The 19591-nt window shown below is 48.3% G+C and overlaps 1 protein-coding gene across 1 annotated transcript in view; it reads left to right on the plus strand.

Annotated features, from left to right (window-relative positions):
• The first annotated feature begins 10552 nt into the window (after window positions 1-10552).
• PPARGC1B (PPARG coactivator 1 beta) overlaps window positions 10553-19591 on the plus strand; it is a 106294-nt gene continuing 97255 nt past the window's right edge. The window contains exon 1 of the mRNA XM_079916318.1: window positions 10553-10995. Within this exon, the coding sequence (XP_079772444.1) occupies window positions 10918-10995 (78 nt within the window). The 5' untranslated portion in view covers window positions 10553-10917. The remainder of the gene's footprint in view (window positions 10996-19591) is intronic.

Raw genomic sequence — 19591 nt, forward strand, 5'->3', positions numbered from 1 at the left:
CCGTACCACAGGCCTGGCTACCAATTTCACAGAGATGTCGATCACTCCTCATTTAATAGCATCCTTCCATGTGGGAGGAACTGTCCTAGATTCTGGGGGACACTGTGGGTAACAAGACACTATTCCTGCTCTCCTGCCTTGCTTGTCTTATAAGTAAACAAGCAAGATAATTTCAGAGATTTAATTTAGATCAGATAGTCAGGGAGGGCCTCCCTGACAAGGTGAGATTTGGGCTAAGGGCTGAAGAATGAGAACAAAACACAAGGGGAGCTGAGGGAAGAGCACTCCTGGTTAAGGGAACAGCAAGTGCAAAGGCCCTGAGGCAGGAGATTACTCATCACAAGGAGTGGAATGGAGCTCATGAGTAGGACCATGCTCTATAAACTGTAAAGAGTCCCAACAGTAATTATTCTACTAGAGGGTTTTAAAATACTCTCACATCTTTGTCTTAAATGGTCCTCAAGATAATTCTAAAAGGGTTGGAGAGTGTCACAGAGAAGTATTACTAATCCTGGTTTATGGAACAAAATATTCTTAAGAATTATCATTGCATATTTTAAAAAAATGGTCCCACTAACTTCTATGCTTACATTTAATTTCATGTATCACCATTGTCTTTCATTGTTTTTGATGATGGGAATCCTTCGAGAATGAGCGACATCTTTATACACCTCTTTTCATTATGATATTTAATTCTGTGGTTAAGTCCTTAGGTGTACTGCTTTTTCTTTTTTTTGGCCTTGTGGTATGCGGGATGTTAGTTCCCCAACCAGGGATGGAACCTGTGCCCCCTGCGGTGGAAGTGCCGACACCTTGTCTAACTGGCTTAGAGGCAGGCTCACATCTGATTCATCTCTGTATCCCTTTGGTGTGGACATCAGTTGTTTCTGCCTACTCAGCACCTTTTCATCTTTCTCTGGCAAAGGCACCTGATTTCCTTTTAGGGAGACACCCCTTCCCCATACTATATCTAGACCTTTTTTGTGTGCTATGGACCCCCTGACAGTCTGTAAAAGCCTATGGACCCCTCCTCAGATTGATGTTTTTAAATGCTTAATATCAACTACAAATGATTTAAAAGAAGTCAATTATATTGAAATAGTTATCAAATGGTAAGAAAAAGAAATTTTGATATAATAATATATATATATACACATATATATATATATATATATATATATATTTTTTTTTTTTTTTTTGCGGTACGCGGGCCTTTCACTGTTGTGGCCTCTCCCGTTGCAGAGCAACAGTCTCCGGACACGCAGGCTCAGCAGCCATGGCTCACGGGCCCAGCCGCTCCACGGCATGTGGGATCTTCCCAGACCGGGGCACGAACCTGTGTCCCCTGCATCGGCAGGCAGACTCTCAACCGCTGCGCCACCAGGGAAGCCCAATATATATTTTTTATTAACACACAAGATCTAGTTGGTCTAATAGCTACTGTAATTTCAAAATAGTGATGAACACAAATGATATTCTGTGATATGATATGAAATATCTGTGATTTCTATTGGTGCCAAAGTTATGGAAACTTTTAATACCGCTGTGCTTTGTTTGCTACATTCATAATAGAAGGAAATGCTAAATTTCAGTTTGAAGTTAGTAAAAAGGATGTAATTATTTTCCATTCAAATTAATGGTGTCTTGTTAAGAAACCTTGGTTTGGGCGTTGGGGGGGTTGCATGAAACAGCTTGACTCCTGGATTCAGAGGTGGGCATGTAACCCAGTACTGACCAATCAGAGCAGGGATTGGCTTAGTGATGGGCATTTGAGCCAAACTGATATAATCAGAGTGAATCCTAGTCTTTTGCTGGACAACTGGGACAGTTCCTTTGCTGGACTTGCTAAGAGGATTGGGTTTGGGCCTGGAGCATACCACCTTGCCATCACTGGGAGAGAACCTGTCTTAGAATGAAGCAGACACAGAGGAAAAGAGAGCTGAGAAATGAACTTCCACATCTTCCTGGCAACATTCCTCCTTTAAATGTGTTAATTATGGAAGCCAATACATTACCTGTTAAAGGCAGTTTAAGTAGGGTTTTTTGTTATTTGCAACCAAAGCAATCACAACTAATACTGTATAGTCCCACAAAGTTTAGCAGAATACGTGGCACAAAGTAGTTTGCTCATGAAGGAATGATGAATGAATTTCAAACAATGTAGCAACTTGACTGATGTTATTTTCTAAACTATGCATATCTGGCTTGATTGTGTATTAAAAGATGAAGGGTATACTCAAAGTAAGCATTCCACAGCCTTCTGTTGATTGAATGAATAAAGGAATGCATCCATTGTCATTATTTTCTAACCCCAAATTTGCATATTCTTTAGTGATATAACCAGGACCATATAACCTGGAGAACATAAGTCTAGAAACATGATGGACCAACAGTTACAAATCAAGTCCATGGCACACTCACCATGGGGAAAGCCATGCATCAATTTGAAGGAATAGGTAGATCTATATGTACTGATATGGAAAGACCTCCAAGACACATTGAGAAGGAAATTACAAAATAGTAATTATTATAGTAGGATTCTGTTTTTGTTTAAAAGTCTCAATGAAACTTTGAGGGTTTCTAGGTCTTATAATGAGTATATAAAACAAAGAAAAATACCCTTTTTTTTTTTCTTTTCTTTTCTGAAAGGCCATTCATGAAATACAAACAGTGGGCACCTGTGGGGAGGGAGTGGTGTTGGGTGGGTTGGTAACAGAACCTTGTCCTTTATTTGTATTGTTTATTTTTTTTAATATACAAGGATAAAATAATTATGTCATTTGTAAGTTAAAATAATTTATAATGAAAAAATAATAAAATAACTCTGACAGAAGGTGGAATATTCCCTTTCAACCAATTTTTCTTCTTTTGAGTTGTCTGTCAGTTTTCTCAGGGAAGCTGAAGAGAGCAGGGTTGCACCCATCATGCTGTACCCAGGATGCTCTGCGGCTCCCGTGATGCTGTGCCCATGATGCCATGCTGTGCCCTCTATGCCTTGCCCTGCCGGTAAGGCCATGCCCTTTCCCTGGGATTCTGCCATTCTGGCTGCTCCAGGAGCCAAGGAGATTTCACCCCATGTAAAATACTCCTGGGGTCGCCTACTGACCTGGATTCTCCTCTCAGTATCCTTACTTCAACCGTCTCTGCTGCCAAAATACATATGGACCGGATGATCTCCCCTGCAAAGGGGATAGGGAATCAGAGCATCTCACCGTCAAGGCAGAGGTCTCGGGGAGACACCCATCCAAGGTATGTTTGGGGTGGTTGATCCAGTCCAAGCCCACTGGTGTGCAGACTGGGAATTTGAGTGTTAGGTTGGAGAAGAGATTTGTCCAAATGTGAGTTCAGTGCCAGAGTGGGACTCCAACCTGACTTCCAGTTCAGGCCTCATTTTAGGGAGGCTTCCCAAAAGTTCCATCATAGCTACTCCTTTATGTTGAGATCTTGAGTCTCTGAAATATCCCTGCTACAATGCATATTTGTTACTTAAATAACACAGCACTCAGCAACATAGTTTATCAGAGGAGCTCGACAGCAAGTTACATTTTATTTCATTGATTGTAAAAACAAAATTGTATCAACACAAATGAAAATATTAAAAGAAATTATTTCTGCCTTCCTAATCACGTTTCATTTGTTTACACTCCTTATGTCACTCTAACATACACACTTTACATGTACATTTATGCATATAGCTATAATCACTTTACAAACATTTTTATAATTCTGTTTCACTTAATGTTATACATGTTTTCCTGTACATTTTCCATATAGATTTCTACCTTCTGCAGTGTATTTCAAGTAAATAAACCACTATTTATATAACTACATCTTCATTGTTTTTGTATTATAAAATATTTCAAACGTACAAAAAAGCACAGGGAACAATACACTACATAGATTTAACAAATACTGATACTTTAAAAACATTTTCGAGGGCTTCCCTGGTAGCGCAGTGGTTGAGAATCCACCTGCCAATGCAGGGGACATGGGTTCGAGCCCTGGTCCGGGAAGATCCCACATGCGGCGGAGCAACTAAGCCTGTGCACCACAACTACTGAGCCTGCGCTCTAGAGCCCATGAGCCACAACTACTGGGCCCATGTGCCACAACTACTGAAGCCCACACGCCTAGAGCCCATGCTCAGCAGCAAGAGAAGCCACTGCAATGAGAAGCCTGCACACCGCAGCAAAGAATAGCCCCCCACTCTCCACAACTAGAAAAAGCCCGCGTGCAGCAACGAAGACCCAACACAGCCAAAAATAAATACCTAAATGAATTAAAAAAAAATTTTTTTTGAGATTAAAAAAGAAAAAATCACAGGTACAATTGGAGCTCTCTCACGTACAATGTACTCTAATCCCGCCAGGACAAACTACATAACTTGCAGGGTCTGGTGCAAAATGAAATGTGGGAACCCTTATTCAAAAATCATTATGAATTTCAAGATGGCAACAGCAGAGCATGACCAGGGCCAGTGTGACTGCACGCATGAGGTGCACGCTTCACACACCACGAAGCCAGCCCTGGATCCCTCTCTCCTCTCCTTTCCTAAAATGATCTGTGTCTTTGCTGTCCTGTGTTTATGCTTTTACTTCATATACATGCATTGACCAGCGTTATGGAGTGTTATTTTGCATATTTTAAAATATTGCGTAAGTGGCATAATACTGTGTGTATCCTTAGGCTGCTTGTTGATCTCACTTATTGCTTTTGTGATTTATCTTTGTGGATTCATGCAGCTGTTATTGACTTTCACAAGTATCTAATATTCCATTGTGTGATCTCACCCTACAGTTCATGTTTCCTGTAACCTTTATTTTTACCATAATTAACAATACTGCATTGAACATCCTTGGACACAGTTCTCTGCACACATGTGTGAGCTTTTGTCTACTGTCTGTAACTAGGTGTGGAATTGAACTGTCTTACTAGATGTTGAGGTTCTTTCCAATTTTTTGCTTGGCATCAATGTGCCCCCCTTGTATGTTTCCCCTTGAACATCCCACAGTCATCTGAAAATACTCCTTAGGAGACTTCCTTCTGAGCTGCCTCTCTTCTAAGACCAATCATCCAGTGAAGCCAGAACCTGGGTGTCCTGACCATTCCCTGTAATTCCCCCACCATTTCTTACCTATGGCCAAAGACTATTGATCCCTCCTCTAAAATATGGCTTCAGTCCACCCACTCTTCCATATCCCTCCTACTACTTTCATTGTCTTGGCTCAGATCCCGCCTCTCCCCTGGACTCTTCTCCCAGCCCCACCCAGTTTTCAGCCCCGCAACTTCCTCCATTAAGGAACTTATTACACCCTCCCTAGCAAGCTGCAGGTTGACTAGTCTCTCCCCTGCATGTTGTGGAGATCAGAGCTGTGAGTTACGCAAGAGCAAAGATTGTATTATGGTTACCATTTGTGGGCCTGTAGCACAGGTCTGTAGCACCCAGCAGGTTCTAAAAATATTTGTTGAATCTATCTATCTATTTATCTATCCACATAAACATCATGCTGTAGTGGTCCCAGCTTTTGAATCAGACCCTTAGGATAAATTTCCAAAGGAGCATTACTGATGATTTAGGATTGTGAATGTAAAATTCAAAGTCCTTTGTAAGTGAACTTGATCCACACAAAATTCTAGGTCAGGTGGGACAGATAGGTTGATCTATGTATAGATAGATATAGATATATAGGTAGATATTTATATATATATATAATAACCTGGTAGAATTTACATCTCTGTAAAAAAAAAAAGAATAATTCACATCTCTGGGCCTTTGTTTCTCCATCTGTCAAATGGGCATAAGGAGGGCCCATTTATCTGTCACACATGTCTGGGATCATTTTGATCTGTGGGCAGATGGGGAAAAAGCAGGTGTTTCTCTTCCTACCCCGCTTCATGATTCCCATACTTGTGCACAGTCATTAACAAGGCAGAAGAGGGTGAATGAAAATCTGTCCTTTCAAAACTGCAAAACAGTCATAGCTGACTTCACAGCTGTTTACTGCCCTCACTGGCTGATTTGGAAACCCTTTCATCATTTGTAGTGTGTCAAAGAGAAAGTGATCTGGTAAGTATCTCCCAAAGGTATTGGTGAGTTTATAAGTCAGCCCTACAGGAAGAAGAGGGCAACACAAACAAGTGCCTTGCTTATGATGGACTTTCAAGGGCCAGAAACCCCTGTCCCCAGTTCTGAGACCCTTGACTGACGCAACTGGATGATGTCTTCCACAGCCTCAGCCCTGAGAAGTTTGTCCTGTGAAGACACCTGAGCACTACCCAATCTGGAGCTCTGGCTACTAGTCCTGGCTCTGCCCCTGAAGGGTTGTATGACCTCCGCCACATTCTTCTACCTGTACAGCGAAGCTGGTAGATAACATACCCTCCACTGCCCCTCCACGGTTCTCAAGTTCTACAATTCAATAGAAGATGGAGCTGGCTTTCTAAATTAACAATATAAACCAGGTAACTTTTTAGTTCCTCTTGGCTTGAGTCCTTGCCTCCTGGGACTGGAGAAATAGGTGGGAAATAGGTGTGTGTCTGACTCCCTGGTCTGGGTCAGAGAATCAGAGTTATGGGCAGCTGGCAGGAAACCTCAGTGATTACCAAGACCCACGTCCTATCTCCCCCATTCACTCGACAAAAATTCACTAAGCAGCTGTGTTGAATAGAATGTGGGCAGGGGTGGCAGCTGTTGTGTTCACTGATCACACTGGCTGGCACATAGTAGGTGCTCATTAAACATCTATTGAATGATGGGTAGTTTCCTGCAGCAGAGTCATTTAGGGGAGCCTATGAAATGCAGATGCCTGGGCCCACCATAGACCTATTGAATTGTAATCTCTGCTGACGGGGCCCAGGTGACTGACATGACTCCAGAGTTTGAGAATCATGGCTGTAATATCTGAGTAAAGCATTCTCCTATTATCAGAAGATAGAAAACACTGATGTTTTTTACTTTTGAGGATTTGTTGGTAGTGACTAAAATATTCAAGTCAAATAGGTTCACTTTGCTGTAGCCATTTCCATGGAGCCTGGGGCGGTCTGGGCTTTGCCCAGGGTATGGGCAGGGCAAACTTTCACTAATCTCGGGAGAGGCAAGGCCAATAAAAGGCAGAGGAGATAGGAGTTGAGGCACTTGAAGTCCAAGTTTGGCATGATTATTGCCCTTCACCTGAAAGTCATAAAATAGGAAATGTGCCACCATTCCAGCTTCCCGGGAGGGGTTGCTGGTGTGAGGTTTTCCTCAATCCCTTTCAAGCATCTGTGGCTTAGACCATGCACAGATCTGGCTTCAGATCTCAGCTGTGTCTCTAACTGCTTGGTCTTGGGCTAATCACTTTAACCCCTTTTAAGCTTTTTTGTTTCCTCAGTCATAAAATGGATATCACACTGCCGACTACTCAGGGTTGCTGAAGACAATCTGACATGATATAAACTCAGGTGTCTGGCACATGCACAGTACAGAAAAGCTGTTAAGTTTAGGTTGATACCTATAAACTGCCAGGATATCTGGGCTGGAGTGTTCAGTAGAGGTTGGTTTAGCCGGACCCTTTTGTTTTTACAGGTAGGGAAGCAGCCTCAGATACGTGAAGCTAACTGCACAAGATCATCTAGCCTGTTAGGTTTCTTGAGGGCTTTTAAGGATCAGAGAAGGTGATGAGGTTGACTCTGTGGTTGGCCCTTGATAAAGGAATTCCTGGGATAAGGTGTTTTTGTAAAAGAAGCTGGATATCTCAGGTGAGGTGCCTTTTCACCTGAGTTTCTTGCCAGCCAGAAGCCCGTTCTGAGGACACAGGGGTTAGTAAGAAACGCCCTGAAGCTGGGCAATTTGTGGGTTTTCTATCAACATCAGGGTTTTAAAGACAAAAGCCATTGGGCGAGCGTTGAGGGCTTCCCTGGGAGGCCCTGTCTGGCACTGCAGCTCTGCCAGGCCAAGGCTAGAGATGGCTGGCCTTGGGGACCCTCCAAGAATGGTCCCTGGGTTATAAGGGGCACAACACCAATCAGAGGCCAGGCTGGATCTGGTAGGGACACTTCTTGGAAACAGAGTCCTGTGGGGCTCTGACTCTGGTGTCTATGCGCAACAGCAGAAAAGCGGGGCCTTAGGAGAGCTCACATCCTTAGTGCTAATGCTGATGACACTGGTGATGGTGGTGACGATGATGAGCGTGAGAATTAGCACTTCCTCTTTGCCAGGTGCAGGGCTAGGCAATTTATTTTACACACATTGTTTCATTCAATCCTCACAAGATCCCTACCTGGAGGAAACTGAGGCTCAGAGAGGTTAAGTAAACAACCAAGGGCACAGAGTTAGTGAGCACCAGGATTCAAATCCAGACCTATTGGAGTTCAAGGTAGCCAGCAACCTGTAAGCGCTGGAGGAAAGGAAAGTAACATTGGCCAGGGCCTCCGAGAGACAAATATTTTATCCCCATTTTTACAGATGAGGAAACAGAAAACCAGAGAGGTTAGCATTTTCCCCATGAAGTCAGGTACTGTGCCAAACACTTTCCATATGTCATCTCCTTGATCATCATAACATCCCTATGAAGTAATTCTTTTTTTAAAAAAAGTATTTATTTATTTATTTATGGCTGCATTGGGTCTTCGTTGCTGTGTGCGGGCTTTCTCTAGTTGTGGTGAGCAGGGGCTACTCTTCGTTGCGGTGCTTCTCATTGCGTTGGCTCCTCTTGTTGTGGAGCATGGGCTCTAGGCGTGCGGGCTTTAGCAGTTGTGGCACACGGGCTCAGTAGTTGTGGCTCGCGGGCTCTAGAGCGCAGGCTCAGTAGTTGTGGCACACGGGCCTAGTTGCTCTGCGGCATGTGGGATCTTCCCCGACCAGGGCTTGAACCCGTGTCCCCTGCATTCGCAGGTAGATTCTTTTTTTTTTTGTGGCAGGCGGATTCTTAACCACTGTACCACCAGGGAAGTCCTGAAGTAAGTAATTCTATGATCCCCATTTGTGTAGATGAGGAAACCAAGGCCTGAGACCAAATGACTTGCAGGCGTTCAAAACCAGGCAATCTGACTAGAGGGCCCATGCTCTTAACTCCCTGAGTTGCCCAATATTGGAATGAGATGTGGTGGGCTGGACCAGAACCTGGGACTACTGACTACCAGGTTAGTGCTCCAAGGTTACACATAGGATTTCTCTCTCGTTTTTTTGTTTTTTTTTTGGCTGCGTGCCACGTGGGAACTTTGTTCCCTGACCAGGGATCGAACTCGCGTCTGTTGCATTGGAAGAGTAGAGTCGTAACCACTGGACCGCCGGGGAAGTCCTAGGCTTTCTCTTGGGATTCATTGTCCCTTAAAAGCTCACTGGTCTAAAGCCCAAAGAGTGAAATCATGCCCTGCGGTTCTGGGAACCTCAGGCTGGAGAAGAAGGAAGCTCTTGCCCTGGTGTTCAAGTCTGAGCAGGTGTACTGTGGACCCTCCCTGTTTCCTCCTCTGGCTGGGAGGGAGCCCAGGTAGGGCAGGCAGGGTGGGTCAGGCCTTGTGAGTTCAGGGTGGGAGGAGAGAAGGAGGCAGGAGGGCCCAATAAAACAGGGCTAAATCTTCCCGCCTTCCTGCCTTTACCCAGGCGGTGCCCTCATCTCCTGCCTGGCAAACAGCAGGGCATGATGATGAGAGTTCAAGGTTGGCGTCAGGAGACCCGAGTCCTGGTTCTGGCTCTGGCACTCACTCCATGTGCACCCTTGACTCTGGGCAGTTTCCTTATCTACACAATGTGTGGTGGTGGTAATGGGGGATCAAAATCCTCTGTGATTTTTAGTTAACACATTATTTATTAAGAACCTACTATATGCCAGGCACTGGAGACACAGCATGTGCCAAAGCAGATTCAGGCCCTGCTTCCATGGGTCTTAAGAGTCTAGTAGGAAGAGATTCCAAGATCAAATCTTCACTGAAACTAATGTAAAATGACAACTGTTAACCAGTGTTTTAAAGGCCTGCAGAACTAAGGGAGCCCAGGACGGTGGGAGTAGGGGGAGAGGGAATGGGTTGACAGTCTGAGGGGCAGCAAGGAAGGATGCGGTGAAGATGTGGTTTACTAGACGAACATCCGCTGGCAGGGGACAGCACCCTGTTGTGAGATGGTTCACCCAAGAAACTGGGAGGAGGCCAGTGGGCCTGGGGAAGCATGCAGGAGGCTGGCCATTTGAAGACATTGTGGGCCATGGTAAGAGAAGTCATTGCAGTTTTGGGGTTTTTTTGGGGGGGTTGGGGGGAATTAGGGAGTGACGGGATACTTAAGAGAGAAAGAGGGTTACATTTGGAATATGGGTCAACGTATCTTCTAAGGAAAAGAATTTTTAAAAAGCCACTCCCTCTGAGGAGCCTTCCCGGATTTCTCCACCTTTGACCTATGGTATCCCTCCCTCTCTGGCCTGCAGCCCGGCATGACAAACTCAAGCCTCCAGGGCAGCCAGACCTGGGCTTTGTCTTCCTGCACTGAACTGCACTGTGGCTTCAAACGAGGTCCTCCACCTTCCCAGGCCTCAGTTTCCCCAGCTGTGCCGAAGCAGGTTGTCTCGAAGGACCCGCCCAGTGCTAACGCAACGTGATTCGCTCTGGCAGGAGCGGTGGGCTGCCCGCATTGCTGCGCAGGCATCGGACTGTCGGCTTGGGCACCGTCACCAGGCTACGGGCGCTTTCCTCCCGGGCAGGGGGCAGCGGGCGAGAATCGCGGCGCCAGACGTTGCGCAGCAAAGTGGGGGCGCGACCCCCTGCTCGAGCGGGCACCGCGCGGCCCCGCCCCCGCAGCCAGCTGCCCTGCGGCAGCCGGGGCCCGAGCTCCGCCCTCCTCCTCCCGCCGGCCTCTCTCCCTCCTCCCGCCTCCCTTCCTCGCTCGCTCGCTCCCTCCCCCCCGGCCGGCTCGGCGCTGACTCCGCCGCACGCTGCAGCCGCGGCTGGAAGATGGCGGGGAACGACTGCGGCGCGCTGCTGGACGAAGAGCTCTCTTCCTTCTTCCTCAACTATCTCGCCGACACGCAGGTACGGCCAGCAGGGGCCACGGGCCCAGAGCCAGGGCTGCTGAGCTGCGGGGGCTGCCGCCGCAGCCGCGGAGGCCGGGAGACAGCGGTGGGCGTGTTGGGGGGATCGGGGGTTCCAGGCTGCAGAGCCCCCCTTCCGTGCACCCTGAGATGCGCTTCGTTATGGGGACTCGGAGCTGGAGGTCCTCCCGCGCGTGCCGGAGCGTTGGGGGCGCTACGGCCGCTGGGGAGGGTCTAGCCTTCGTTGCTTGGAGTCCGGCCCCCACGCCCGCAGAGCTGGGGGGTTCTGCGCTTCCTTGGGGAGGTTGAGCCGCGCCAAGGTGTGGGGGACCCTTACGCTGGCTCTGGGTGCGGGAGGCGCGCCCTCAGGCTCCCGGCACTTGCTGCCGTACTTTCACGTGGACTTGTGGCCCGGGCACAGGCGCTTGCCCCGGTCCCCGGAGTCCCCTGATTCTCCAGTCTCGAATACCCCGCGTTCTGCTGCTGCCCCCCTCCCCCGCCAAGGCTCCCCCAAAGCGCCAGCAGCGCGGAGTTTCCTGCCAGTTGCCCGCTGAAGCCATAGGGGTCTGCGGGGCACGTGGACATGCGGGCGGGGATAGAACCTTCCTGGTTTCGCTAACCGGCGGAGCCCCCGAGGGGAAAAGCACGGCAGGATGGGGGCGGAGGACTGTCTGGGGATGCCTGGGTCCCCCTGCGGCGCGCGGCCCCGGTGCGCGCTCGGCGATGCTGGGGGAAGGGAAGGCGAGGCGGCGTCCCGGGCTCTGGCGGCGCCTGGGAGCCCCACCGGAGACACGCGCGTGACAGGAGAGGGTGCCCTGGTGTGCCGGGAGTTGGAGGGGGGGCGAGGAAGCTGGTGACTTGGAGACAGGGGCGGGGGGGGGTTGCTGCTGGGATAAGCTGCACTGAAAATGCCAGCACAAGGCGTGCGCGCCCCCCACCCCTTCCCTAGTTTTCCCCACCCCATGCCTGTTGCAATCATAAAGTTTGGCCCCATAGTTAGGGCTTTTTCTACGGCCGCCCCGCTGCCGGTAGCAGGGCGGCTGGGGATGCGGCGGAGCCGAGAATGAGACCCCGGATGCGGGCGCATGCCTGTGCTCCGAGAGGGGCCGCTGGGCGCTCCCGGGCGCGGCTCGCTAGGGCTGGTTTGGTACCTGGAGTCGGAGCGCCGTTGCCGGCTTGTTTTGCATAACACTGGAAGGGAGGGGGAAGTCGGGGGGGGGGCGGGATGTGGGAGGGGAGAGAGGGAAACTTTGCTTCTTGTTATATCTGCCTGTCTTTGGGCGGCAGCAGCTGTCATGGGACCGGGTGGGCGGGGAGAGGCTTGCTAGCTGACTTCTTGCCTTGAGATGCGACTTGGAGGGGACGCAGCAGACGAGACGTTCAGCTCTGGCGGACCTTGGGTGGCGAGTCCTGGCTGGCTGCTGGAACCGAGCGGCGTGGCGGGGTGTCGCCGAGAGGAAGCCCGCCACGCGCAGGAGAAGGCCGGTCCTCGCCCGCTGCGGACGTTCATGCGTCAGGGAGCCGCGGGGCCTCGTGGTCGGTGGCGGGCCCGCTTGGGTGGGTTCCGGGCAGGGGCCGAAGAGGCTGGTGGCGTGTGATCGCGCTTCTCCAGGCCGGGGGAAGAGTGTGATGAACGGTCTGCGCGCGCGGGTGTGTGTGTTTGTGTGCACACGCCGCGCGCGCCGGGCGCGTACCTTTACCTCTGACGAAACTGCAGTGTAGCTCCCGCGGCGGTCACCGGGCGCAGTCACTCGCCCCGCTCCCATGTCTGCTCCGAAGGCCGATCCCAGCCCTGGCACCACCACGGCGCCCCCGGCCCCCCAGCCGACAGCCTGGGGCCAGGGGGACTGGATGCGGGGTGGATCGAGTTGCCGCTAGGAAAGTTCTGCCCTCGGCCCTCTTACTTGTCTGGGGCTGACTCCAAACCTTTCCCTAAGACGCGAATGAAGGAGGCCTGAAATTGCCAGAGACTTGTTCAGAGACTCATAGCAAGAACTTGTCCGTTTTGGGTTTAACTCCATCTTCTGTGTTCTTTGGCTCACCAATAATTTTTTGCCCTTTTAGCCGTCCGGAGTGCGTACCCAGCAGGGATATTTCACCTAAGGAAACTTGAAAATTGGGTAATCAGGTATCAGCAGAAGCAGTGCAGTGAAAGTTAATCCGGGACGTTTTGCTTTTTTTATTTAACCACGTGATAGGCTGAAGCTCTTCTGGTGATCTTTGCCGGCCCAACTTGGGCAATGTAATTGATAGGGGGAGCTTTGCAGCCGCCCCTAGAAGGCTCATAGAGCCAGCCGGAAGAGGACCTGGGCGGGTCATCGCGTGCCTCCTCATTTTACAGTTGGGGATAGAGGCTGTGAGGGCTGAGCGGCTGGTACAGGACCACGCAGCCAGTGGGTGACAGAGCCATCCAGGGCTCCTGACTCCAGGTCCTGTGTGTTACCTCGAAATAGCACTGGACTTGGAGTCAGAAGGCCTGAGTGGAGTCGCCTTCCCCACTCTCTGGCTGGGTGACCCTGGAGCAAGCCATTTTAACTCTCTGAGCCTCCTTTCCTCCATCTGTCAAATGGGGTTGGTGGCGCCGCAAGAGAAGGCCCTCGGTTGCTTGCGGTGAGCACTGTTTGCATGTGAGATGTCTTTTGTTCCTGCAACTTCCTCTCCTCCCCCCAGACCCTCCCCTCCTCCCCTCCCCCTTTGGAAGAGGTGGGGAGAGTGAGTAAAAGTAATTTATCGGCTCTATCCCAAAGACTTGTCTTTGGTGGCTAACCCAGGGTTAGATAGAGGGAGGGCTCCTGTTTAGGAGACTTAACTTTTACCCATTCAGGGCAAAGTTCAGAGATTCGGCAGACCAAGGATTGTGTAAGTTTTTTGGAAAGGTTTGGGGCATGTTGCCAAAGGACTTTGGGTTGGCTTCCCGTTGTTCAGGCTGTGCCCCTTGCCTGCAGTGCCCTCACCCACCACTCCTGCATGGCCCTCAGCTCTAGCAGGCCTCCCCAACCCGGCTTGCCCTGCTTTCTCTAGCCTCTGGTTTTCTTAGTCTGTGTTATACAACCAAGCACTTTGTGTGTGCGTTCCGTCCCAGTAAGATTCTGGAACTAGAGTTGTGCCTTTCATCTCTTTGTGCCCCGTGGCACCTGTCACCATGCTGAGCTCCTTTGCTCAGCTCTTGGCTAGGCACAGGAATTACAGACAAGGGAAGCACTCAGGCTGGCTGGGGAGACAGCCGGGCAGAGTATGGAAGAGAGGAATGCAGAGGGCTGCAGCTGTGGGCAATGCCTTAGGCTCCAAAGGCCACACAGTAAGCCCACACTAAATCTGGGTTGTTCGAAGTCACTTGGGGCATCAAGCATAGGTGCCCAAAATGTCAGAGTTGGCAGGAACTTTATTTTCATTTATTTATTTAAAAAAATTCTTTGAATTTTATTTACTTTTTATACAGCAGGTTCTTATTACTTATCTATTTTATGCATATTAGTGTATATATATATATCAATCCCAATCTCCCAATTCATCCCACCACCACCACCCCAGAGTTGGCAGGAACTTTAAATAATTAAGTCCAACCTGTTATCATTTAAAAATATTTAATTATAGAATTGTTGGGAAATACTGGCATGCATAAGGAAAAAAATGGAAAATATGTAATCTTACCCAAATCTAATCACTCTTAATTTTTATATGTTTTCCGACTTTTTCCTGTTGATTCCTATGGATTGTATCTTTTGTACAAAAATGGAGTCATTCTTTACTTACTAATTGTAACTTGGATACTCACTGTTGTAGCTTGCTTTTTTTTTGTCCTCCAAACAATACGCTGTCACTGTCTTTCCACATCAACAAGTATTCTACTTAATATCTTAATGGTTATATAATATTAAGGGTTGAACCATAATGCATTTAATCAATCCTTTATTGTTAGTCATTTAAGTAGTTTATAATTTTTTTTTTTTTTGCTCCTGTAAGCCATGCTGAAATGAATATCTTTGCATATGCCTTTTCTTCATTTGAATTCCTAGAAATGAAATTACTCTGTCAAAGGAACTATGCAGGCGTTTAGTAAACACATTTCTGGATTGCCTTCTAGAAAGATTGTGCTAATTTCACACCAGCATTGTGTGGGAATGCCTGGTTCCTCATACTCCGGTAACTCTTGGTATTTTAATTGTTTTTCATTTTTACCAGTCTGTTCATCAATAAATTTTGTCACCTTATTGTTTTAATGTGCATTTCTTTGATGACTTGTGATGCTGAACCTTTTCCCCATATGATTATGGGCCATTTGTGGTTCTGTTCTGTGAAATGTTGTGTTGGTGAACTTGGCCCATTTTTTGATTGGTATTCTATCTCTTCATTGTTCTAAGACTGGATCCGAGCACCAGAAGGGGCTCATGCCACATGGAGAATTGGGGAAAATGGGTTCACTAATGTTGACTTGCTAAGTCTGGAATATTGCTGCCTCCACAGCCCCTGAAGCCAGGGTTAACTTCTTTTCCAAGTCAGGGTTCTGGCCATCTATAGGGGCAGGTTGAAGTGAATCCTTCGCTGGGTGCCTTTACCTACTCTAAACCTGTGTGAGACCCTGGGGAGTAACTTTTTCACCTGAGCCCAGAAGGGGACTCGTTTGCTGGATTTGTTTACCAGAGGCCCAGGGTTCACTTTCACTGGGGCTTCCTGGCTGGTGCTAATGATCAGGATGCCTGTGAAACCCAGGAAAGGCAATGGCCCAGCAACTGGGCCCTGGGGGCTTATATTTCCCCTTCCCCCTAGGGTCCTCCTCTCCCCAGCTGGTGCAGGCCAGCCAGAAGCTTCATCATTGCCAAAAAAAGGTGAGTCACCCTTTTTTTTTCTGTCTCTGGAACAATAGAAGGAATACTGGTTTGAGTCAGAAGCAGCCTTGCAAATGGGAGCTTGGATTTGGGCTTAGAAGTGAGTCCCTGATATGAGCACTGCAGTGTTAATGGCTATCTCCTAGGACGATGGTGCATCATCAATGCAATTTATGGAGCATTCGCCATGTGCTGTGTGCTCTGCTGAGCCTTCTGTTTGCATTATTACATTTCATTCTCATAAAGATTCTACAAAGTGTAGGTGCTATTATTCCCATTTTACAGATGAGGCATTTACAGTTTCAGAAAACTCACTGACTTGCTGAAGATGCTCTACCTACATTACCTTGGAGGAAGTGGAAGAGCCAGGCTCAGTGGGCAAGGTCCCTAGACCTCTTGACTCCAAGTTCCATGAAGACAGGGGCTACTCTGTTTCTGTTCATAGTTCTGTTCTGTTCATAGCACCTTGAGCAAATGAAGGCCAACTGTAGAGAAAGAAGGCAGAACTCATAAGTCCCTCTGCTTCTCTAGGCCTCTGTTCCTCAGTCTATGAAATGGGGATATTAGGCCCTAACTCTCAGGTTTGGGAATTAAATAATCGAATGTGTATAAAATGAACATCCAACTGCTGTTCACAAAACTTGGAATCTTTCTCTCTCTGAAACACTTTAGAAGGGTAAGAGCAAGGATGGAACTAACTCCCTCCCAGGCAGTCTTTTCTTTGTAGGAAAGGGAAGCATAGTTCTTGTGATATAAGGGTGGAGGGAACCCAAATACAGTCATTTAGAAGAGAATGAGCAGTGTTGTTTACTGTCGCTCCTCTTCCAACATAGTTGAATGTCTCACATACACCCTGTGGACACTCAGCTGATGAGGAATCAGTTGGATTGGACTGATCTTTCTGTTCCTCTCTCCGACTCTGGTCTAGGTCCTTGTCCACTGACAACTGGATTCCTGCATTTACTACCAAACGGATCTTTGCCACACCAGACTTTGCCCTCTCCTACTTGTCCTCAGCCTTGACGGCAGATCAGTCCTCCTAGAGTACATGTCTGATGTCACTCCCTTGCTCACACATCACCCATGGCTCCCCAGTACTTTTAACTTAAAGGCCAAAGTTTAGCTTCATGTGCAAGAACTCTCCAACTTCAAGAACCTTCAGGTTCTTGAAGTTGGAGAGTTAGGCCCCTGAGTTCATCCTGAGTTGTCTGCTTTCCCTTTGGGATCCTGGTCCGCCCCCGGCTATGTCATGAATCTTCTTCCAGGAAACGTTGGCTCACGCAGCTGTTTTCTGTCTCCTCTGTCTCCATTTCCACTATTTCCATTATTTATCCTGCAAGATTCAGCTCCCATGCCATCATTTTGGTGACGCCTTCTCACCTCCAGGTACCACTACTCCATCCCACGTGTGGCAGGGTGCACTCTGAAGCCTGGCTGGGTTTGAGTCCTGGTTCTGTGATTTACTAGCCGTGAGACCTTTGGTGGGTCACGTGACTTCTCCAAACTTACATTTCCTCATGTGTAAAGGTAATGATAAATAGTACTTCCCTGATAAAGCTGTTTTGAGGAGTCAATGAGAATCAAAGGACAAAATGGATTTAAAGCACCCCACACAATGCCTGGCATAGAAGCACCCAATAGTAGATGCATCTCTTCTAACGTAGGTCTTGTTAAGTGTTTAGGAAATCACTCCAGATTGTTAAGCTCTATGAGGGCAAGGATTTTTGTTCACTTCATTGACCATTTTTTCCCACAATGAATAGACAAGTGCCTGGAACACAGTTCAGAATCCTCACTGAGTGAACAAATGAGCTAGACTATGAGCCTCTTCAGAGCATGTGTTCCTGAGAAGAGACAGACTAATAAAACGCTTGTGGAATGACCTGAAAGCTCCTCTCCAGGCCTCCATCCCCACCATTTTAATGTATTCATAGCTTCCCTGCAATTCAAGCCCCAGGTCACACCTGACCGCTCTGGAAGGCCTGTGAAGCACACTGTACTGCCTCTTCCACTGAGGTGGAGGGTGCCACTTACTATCTACTGGTGCCTGCGTGCTTTTTTTTTTTTGGGCTGCTTGGCATGCGTGATCTTAGTTCCCTGACCAGGATCAAACTCGTGCCCCCTGCAGTGGAAACTCGGAGAGTTTTAAGCACTGAACCGCCCAGGAAGTCCCTGCCTGCATGTATGCGTTTAACCCTACAACTAGGATGACAGCTCAGGGAGGGCAAGAAAAAATAATTTTTATCCTGGTCTAGCATTGTGGTTACCCATTAAGCAGATGAGTTTTTGAGCAGAAGAATGTTCTGTATGATTAGGTGTCAGGTTCTCTGCAAAGAACTTTGTATTTTAAACATTTTACGATGGAAAATGTCGACCATACACAGCAGAAGCCAGTGGTGGGAAGGGAATCGGGAATCTCCATGCCCCCGACACTCAGATTCAGCCATTTTGGACCAGGGGCCACTCTTGTTCATCCACCCACAGAACACATGTCATCTATGGCTGTTTCAGTGTGTATCTGTGAAGAGACTTGAGTACTGTTGCATGGGTTTCTTCCAGTAATGGTGAGGTGGCTACTGTTTCTCCCGTTTTGTAAGTGATGAACTTGAGACACAGGGGTTAAGTCATTCAGGGTCTTGGAGCTAGTGAGTGTCTAACCTGGGATTTGAACGTTGGTCCTTAAGCAGCTCCCTCTCCTCAGCTTGGGAGGGATCTTAGAGTGCATCAGACCTACCCCTGCCTTTCCCAGAAGAAGGGACACTGGGGCACAGGAGAAGAAGCCATCTGGCTGGAGGAAGCTCAGGTCTCTGACTCTCTGACGAGTTCTTTTCCAGTATCAGGACTTGAGGGGAGGGTGGGTCTTGGCTCTCAGAGAGGGACAGGGTGATAGTCCTTGGAGAGACACTGCTGCCCAGGGTGGCTGGGCTTTGTGGTGGCTGTAGGACCCTGGGGTGCAGTCCACCACCACCCTGGGCAGGCTGCATGTTCCTCCTGCTCTCGCTGTTCCTAAACCCCAGGGGCCTCACCCACTTCCCTTGCAGTTGACCTTGGTTTTCTCATTAGATGCCGAGGACCATCCTTTGAGGGAGACAGGGCTGCAGGGTTAGGAGTTGACAGAGCTGAGAGGAGGGGCCTGTCCTGGAGTTACATAGCTAGGCCATGGTGGCAGCAAGACTCCTGGGCTCCCCGCTCTGCTCTTTCCTTAGGGAAGAGCCTGAGTTGCAGCTCAGGTCTAGAGTAAGGAGACCAGAGAGACTTTTTCAAGTCATTGGCAAAGTCATTGATTAATTATCCCCAAAGGCCTGTAATTACTGCTCAGTCTTTTAGGAAAGAAAACAAATGTTTTCTCTAATTATTTGTTTCAGTGGCTGAGAGGGCTTTGAATCCTAGGATGGTACTATGCTTGGGGCAAGCCCTGTGGCCTTTGGCACAAAATTTCTTTGTACCTCAGCATTTTTATCTAGGAAATAGGACCGATAGTAGCAGATACCTTAAGGGGTTTTAGGAAAGGCTACTTTCCTAAAGATGATGCCCATAAAGTGTTTCTAAATGCCCAATAAATGGGAGCCATTGTTAATAATAAAAACAGGCAAATATAATTCAGATCTTTTTTTTTCTTTTTTTTTGCGGTTCGCGGGCCTCTCACTGTTGTGGCCTCTCCCGTTGCGGAGCACAGGCTCCGGACGTGCAGGCTCAGCGGCCGTGGCTCACGGAACTAGCCGCTCCGCGGTATTTGGGATCTTCCCGGACCGGGACACGAACCCATGTCCC

Source organism: Stenella coeruleoalba (assembly GCF_951394435.1).
Source record: "Stenella coeruleoalba genome assembly, chromosome: 3".
Taxonomy (NCBI): Eukaryota; Metazoa; Chordata; class Mammalia; order Artiodactyla; family Delphinidae; genus Stenella; species Stenella coeruleoalba.